The 6,988-nt window shown below is 52.5% G+C and overlaps 2 protein-coding genes across 2 annotated transcripts; one reads left to right on the forward strand and one right to left on the reverse strand.

The window, feature by feature from the left end:
* Positions 1-251: 251 nt before the first annotated feature.
* COCCADRAFT_112558 (uncharacterized protein) lies at positions 252-876 on the reverse strand (the record flags this gene model as incomplete). The annotated part of the gene is made up of 3 exons (XM_007720397.1): positions 252-278; positions 342-653; positions 730-876. 3 exons carry the CDS (start codon positions 874-876, stop codon positions 252-254), a joined length of 486 nt encoding a protein of 161 aa, XP_007718587.1.
* A 629-nt stretch (positions 877-1,505) lies between these two features.
* On the forward strand, positions 1,506-6,614 carry COCCADRAFT_10207 (uncharacterized protein; the record flags this gene model as incomplete). The annotated part of the gene is made up of 1 exon (XM_007720398.1): positions 1,506-6,614. The coding sequence occupies one exon, from the start codon at positions 1,506-1,508 to the stop codon at positions 6,612-6,614; it is 5,109 nt and encodes a 1,702-aa protein (XP_007718588.1).
* Between the last annotated feature and the right edge of the window lie 374 nt (positions 6,615-6,988).

The following is a 6,988-nucleotide window of genomic DNA, read 5'->3' on the forward strand; positions in this document are numbered from 1 at the left end:
TAATATTAATAGAGGAGATAGCAAGCTGAATATCTGCTTCATTTGAGATTAATCGAGTAGCGCTGCGTTGAGCCATGTTGCGTTGAGATGAGAGAGGTGGGCAAAGTTGGTGGGGTGCGTCACTCGCTTGTACGCGTCACTCGCTTGTAAACTACGTTATATGTAGTTTATGTGCAAGGTATCAAAATGACAAGGAGAATTCCATTGCGAGTGGTACTTTATACACGAATTTATTTTCGCATGCTCGTAACCTACCAACCCTGACCGGGCTTCCTCGCCTGTTGATGGAATTAGTACCTTGACCTGTCCGAGAGGAATAACCCGAGCGAGACAAGACTTACTGGCACAGCACCCTTACCTCCAAGCTCGACTTCCAGACCATCCGGGTATGTCTTGGGCACACTGATCTTGTCTGGGTAGACAGACTTGACAGCGGCGCAGAGTCCGAAGACGGTTGCGATAAAGGTGCCCATGAGAACGAAACCCCACTGGGGACTGAAGTGGTTGTAGTCGTGCAGGGCTAGGACACCGAGGATGTCATTGTCCTCGTGGCAGGGCTCGCCATAGTTGCGGCGCTCCTGCTTGTCCCAGTAATCGCCGTAGGGATCGCGGTTTCCTCGCTTCTCGGCGGGTGGGTTGATGTAGCCGCCATTCTGTCACATATCAGATCAGCATTCTGGAAACTCCCCTGTCCCTCTCTTGTTGAACTCCGGAGCGGGAAAAACGTACTTGGTTGGGGTCGGCGAGCTCGAGATGGGCCTTCTCGGCGTCGGTCAGGGCAGTGCGGATCTGGGTGAATTGTGGGCGTGGGCGTGCTGCGATGGGGACAATGGATCGGGCCAGCGGACGGGCCGCGACAATGCGCCTGGAGAACATGCTGCGGGATGTGTGAGTGCGTTTCCGAGGGAATTGACGGGGTTGTGAGCGTACGTGGCGGCGCGAATGCGGGGGGAGGGCGGATTCGTCAGGTTGCTGTCTTGGTGTGTCGTTCGCGATGAGCTCAGTTGCGGCCCCAACTGGGCTTGGCGGGAGAAGAGTGGGTCCTTTGCTGCTCAGGCTGGGCTCAAGTCTCCCACCACCAGCACCACATATGTTCTCTGTCCATGTCCCACCACAGCGCTGTCAAGCAGGTACCAAGAAGGAAGAAATGAAAAATTCAAAGATTTCCCATGCAGCTTCCAGTCCAGCTCCTCGCCCATGCACCGTACACATTCGCATCTGGTCTTTGCAGGCTGCGCGTCCCCGGTCTGGCCATGCGCGCCCGTGCCGGTCGTTAGCGTGATTGCCGCCAAACATTATCGCCGGGCTCTGTTTTCACCATCTCTCAACTTCGACATCACATTGCATCATCCCAGCACGAGGCCGAATCTAAAATCTGGACCCGGCACTGCTCTTAGCACCCATCCAGCTGCTCTGTAGTATCTGTTTTGAGCTGATATATGTCGATTTGGCCGCGCGCCGGGTGGTCTACAGGCTTCCCAGGCCGCCTCCATCGCCCTTCCTGAATGGAAGAAGTTACTGCCGCGGATCGCGACTACGACTCCATCCCACCACGCGACTCGACCGACGCACCTAGCCCGTCCGCCATCGCGCCCCATGGACACGGCACCGACGACGACGACAATGCGCCCCTGACCGCCAATGACGGAGAGCAGCTTGCCTCTGTAAATGGCCATGATGGTGGCGTCATTGGACGGCCTGCAAAACGGCGAAAATTAGAAGACACGACCACCACGCCACGTCGCTCGACGTCACGCGCTGCCTCGCCCCCGTGGAAATCATTTGTAGCAGATGGCCCTACCACCGTCTTCGAAAATGGCGTTAGGAAGTCATCGCGTGTGAATAGAGAGACTGCGCCGCCCACACCCGAGCCCACAAAGCCCATCTCCCGCCCCGCGAGCAAAGCAACGCATACCAACGGTACCCCCAAGAGTGCGACCAGGCGCGAGTCGCGCAATGGCTCAGGACCGACGTCGGTCCCGAAAGGGAAGGCGGCATCTGCCCTTGCTAGGAAGGCGTCCGCACAATCTTTGACTACGCCTGCCCGCAAGTCTGAGCGGAATACAAAGACTTCTGCTCTCGCCAAACAGACACCAGTCATGTCGCCGCAATTACAAAACGGGTCGCCTGGCGGCGGAGTTCGCAAGCGGGGCACTCGCCAGCGGAGGGGCATGCAAGTACCGACTGACCCGCCAGGTGATGAGTTCATGGATACTCCCGACACCAATGGTCACGACCCCGACGCCGGCCTATACGCGTCGCCCGATGGCTCCAATCCGTCAATACCGGCCCCGCGATTGCGACTACGGCTCCGAAAGCCCGACCCCCCGAACCGCCATCCCCATCACGCCCCGCCCAAGTCGCAGTTCACTTCACTCGAAGAATGGTTACAACAAGATGACCCATTGGAAGGCGAGGAGTCGCTCCGCATAACACAGGAAAAGGCCCAGGACGAGGCACAACGCCGGTTGCGAATTGTTGAAGCTGCCGAACACGGAGTACTGAGTCAAGAACGATGCACTGTCTACGCTCCTGAAGCTGCGCCAGAACCGCCAGCTCAATACGGTCATTGGGACCACGTGGTTGCACATACTTTGCACTTTAATAAGCTGCTCAAAGAAGAAAAGGCGTTTCATCGCCGGACGGCAAAGATTCTGGCTAGAGAAGCCTACGAATTTTGGAAAAATAAGTTCAAGCGGAAGAGTCAGGATGAAATTGAACAGGAAGAGACGGAGCGGCAGGTGGCTAGATACAAACAGGTGGTCAAAGATGTCAAAGACGCGTGGGGCCTGGTCAAGGTTGAAATTGACAAGGAGCGTGTGGCTAAGTACGAGGAGGAACAGCTACAGCTTGGACACAAGGCCATGGACGACATGTTCAATCAGGCACAGGAGATTCTTGGAGGTCGCACCGCTGGTGATGGTGCATCCTCGCTGATGAGCGAAGATCGAGATTTCGACGACATGGAGGACTTCGAGAGTGCGGTCTCAAATACATCTGAACAACAGCTTGATGACGATGTCATGTCTTCAAGTTCGGATAGTGAACCGGAAAACGAGCAGGACGATGATGCGAATCTTACCGCTGAACAGCTACGCGAAAAGTATGGCCAACTCCCTGATTTACCGGCGACTAGTTCCGAGGATGAGGATGATTACGGAGATGAAGAGGAGGAAGAGGGCACGCCTGCACCGACCCCTGACCCAGATATCGAAACTGAAGATCTTGACGACCCCCCGGAAACGCTTGCGAACGGATTCCATGACCATGAAGAGAATGAGGATGAGAAGAAGCCAGGTTACATTGACCCGGCTACTGTAGAACTCGATCAGGTTGACGACGCCCTCATGGATTCGGAAAACGATGACAAAAGCTCGGAATCCGGTAGTGAAGCTTGGTCAAGCAATGAAGGATCTGGGACTGAAGACGACGGGGATGACGCCGACGACTCGGAGGCAGAAGACGATGATAACAGTGGAGAAGAAGACATTGGCTTGATGGGTTTCTTGGCACCCAAGGATGTGAAGAAGTTGAAAGAAGCTGCAAAAACCGCAATCGAGGACAATGAGCCGGAGAGCGAGGAACAAACGGCAGAGCAGGTTAACGGCCACGCCGACACTTCCATGAAAGACGAGGAGGAGAAACCTCATGTCAATGGACATGGTGCGGTTGCCATAAATAATGAACCGTGTGTGAACGGAAATGCGGCACCATCAGAGCCTGCACCTTCCATTGAGGTCGCCGAACCTCAACAATCGGTCGAACCCACCGAGACTACTCCAATGGAAGATGTTGTACAGTCTAAAAATGTTTCTCGGTCTCGTCACGCATCCTCGCCCCCGAGGACCGAGGTCCCGTTTCTGTTACGAGGCACACTCCGAGAGTATCAGCACGACGGACTGGACTGGCTTGCGAATTTGTACGAGTCCGACACCAACGGTATCCTAGCAGACGAAATGGGTCTTGGCAAGACTATACAGACCATCTCACTTTTGGCCTACCTTGCTGTCCGCCACGAGATCTGGGGGCCGCACTTGGTTGTGGTACCCACGAGTGTCATGCTCAACTGGGAAATGGAGTTTCGGAAATTTTTGCCTGGTTTCAAGATCCTCACTTACTACGGCGATATCAACGAGCGGAAACGGAAGCGATTGGGATGGCGCAACACAGGCAAGGACATGTACAACGTGGTCATCACCTCGTACCAACTCATACTCCAAGATGCTGCGGCTTTCAAGATGCGTCCTTGGCGTTACCTCGTGCTCGATGAAGCCCATAATATCAAGAACTTCAAGTCTCAGCGTTGGCAGACTATGCTCAATCTTCGCACTGAGCGAAGACTGCTGTTGACAGGAACGCCTCTTCAGAATAATATTGATGAGCTTTGGTCGCTGCTGTACTTCCTGATGCCGGCTGGCTTTGCTGGAGAAGGGCGCATTGCTGGTTTGGAGGAATTCACACTTGCCCTGAAGAACCCTACATCTCAAATCTTGGATCAGGGCCGTCAACAGCTTGATGCAGAAGCACAGAAGATTGTCAAGCGACTTCACGAGGTCCTCAGGCCGTATCTGCTCCGAAGACTAAAGTCTGAAGTCGAAAAGCAGATGCCAGGGAAATATGAGCATGTAGTCTACTGCAAGCTCTCCAAACGGCAACGTCAGCTCTACGATGGGTTCATGGGCCGCGCATCGACAAAGGAGATCTTGTCGTCGGGCAACTACATGTCCATTATCAACTGCTTAATGTCATTGCGAAAGGTCTGTAATCATCCTGATTTGTTTGAAACGCGAGCCATTGTCACATCCATGGCAATGCCAAAATCCGTTGCCGCGCAGTACGAGATCAAAGACCTTCTTATTCGCAAGCGTTTGCAAGAAGGCATGGAAGATAAAAAAGTAAGTTTGGATGCTCTGAATCTCAATTTTGCGCGACGGGAGCAGACACAGTTGGGACATGCCCGACGTACTTATCCAATCCGTGCCACCCGGCCTTTGGAAGACCTGATTGAGCGTCAAACTCGACGCATCAATAAACCTGTCGAGGCGGGTACGTCTCCACTGCAATCGGCAATGGCGGCAATGGCCAAGCGAGAGCAGGTGGCTGTCCGAGACCATCTGCAGACATGTGTAGCTCTCACACGCGCTCGTACCCAGTTCATGCCGATATACGGAAAGGACATTATCGATGCAGTGACGGTCGACTGGCACGAGCATACTTTTGGTGCCATCACCGAAGGCAAGAAGGTACCCAGACCACCACTTTACCGATCACACCACCCTCCTCATGCGACGTATCATGGCTTTGGCCAGGCGCATCTGCAGCCAAGGCCAGAGGATGCGATACAGTACGATATTGTTCAGCGACATCATGGTCGTCTCGGATTCAGGTCTCCACGCTCTCAAAGAGTAATATCACAATGGCACGATCAACAAATCACACACTTCTTCGACATGATTCCGACATTGGAGCAACGCGCTGAAGCCTTTGAGCCCCTAATCACGCGCTTCACATGTGTCACACCCGCTGTTGCCGCCGAGGAGCTTGCTCCACTAACCTTATCCAAACGTGGTGTTGACCTCATCCGAGCCTCAGACGCAGCTCACCAACCGGATCCCTTCCACTCATCGCGCATCCGGCAGTCCATTGCATTTCCTGATAAACGCCTGCTTCAGTACGATTGCGGAAAGCTGCAACGTCTTGCAACACTCCTCCGGGACCTGCAAGCTGGTGGTCACCGTGCTCTTATCTTCACTCAAATGACAAAGGTCCTTGATATCCTGGAGCAGTTCCTCAACATCCACGGGCATCGCTACTTGCGTCTCGATGGGTCTACAAAAATTGAACAGCGCCAGATCCTTACCGATCGCTTCAACAATGACCCCCGCATCTTGTGCTTTATCCTATCCTCACGATCCGGTGGTCTCGGTATCAATCTTACTGGTGCTGACACTGTCATCTTCTACGACCTCGATTGGAACCCAGCAATGGACAAGCAATGTCAAGATCGTGCTCATCGAATTGGTCAGACGCGCGATGTCCACATCTACAAGTTCGTGAGCGAGTACACGATCGAAGCCAACATACTTCGCAAGTCTAATCAAAAGCGTCTCCTCGATGATGTCATCATACAAAAGGGTGATTTTACCACTGATAAATTCAACAAAGTCACCTGGCGAGACGCTTTGGACGAGGACATGGGTATCGATACGACCGACGAAGCTGGGGCAGCCATGGAACGTGTGCTTGGCGAGAAGATTGGCCTCTTGGGTGACGCACGTGTCATGGGCAATGTTGAAGACACCGAAGATCGTACTGCGGCATCTATTGCGCAAAAAGAAATCGTCGATGAGATTCAAGAAGACAAAGTCGACTTCAACGAAAGCGTCAACGCAACACGAGCTGCTTCAGAAGCTGCTGCCGCCTCCACCTCTAAAGACGATGAAGAGTTGGATATACATGGCAATGAGAAACTCAAGAGACATGTTGACGAGTATATGTTGAGCTTGTATCGCGAGGAATTTGGCAAAGAGCCGTATCGGCCGCCAACGGATCGGCAAAAGAGAAACCGCAAGGGGCAGGATCCGCATGTTAGGCAGCGCAAAAAGAAATATTAAGCTCAAATTTATGTATGAATGGTAATTTTTGTTATCTCTTTTTCAAAAGGAACAATGTAGTAAAAGAGAGTTCTTCTTGTATTTGTACGTTATGTGAAGGTATCATGTGTATATTAGACATATTAGTATAAGTAAGGATGCGACGTGAAATACTATCAGTTGTATATGAGCGCGCTTGTATACTCTTGGGGCAGTGTTGTTGCGTGAATCTTACATCTGTCTTGTAGCAAGATATAACATATAATCCTGACGAGCCATATTTATAGTACCAGAACTGCATCACTTACCAAATCAAGACACTCAATTTAATAGAAACAGAAATGTTTCAGTGAGGGATATGTTCTGGAAGGAGAAAAAGCCTAGAAAGGAAGTTT

The sequence above is a fragment of the Bipolaris zeicola genome, assembly GCF_000523435.1.
Source record: "Bipolaris zeicola 26-R-13 unplaced genomic scaffold scaffold_467, whole genome shotgun sequence".
NCBI lineage: Eukaryota > Fungi > Ascomycota > Dothideomycetes > Pleosporales > Pleosporaceae > Bipolaris > Bipolaris zeicola.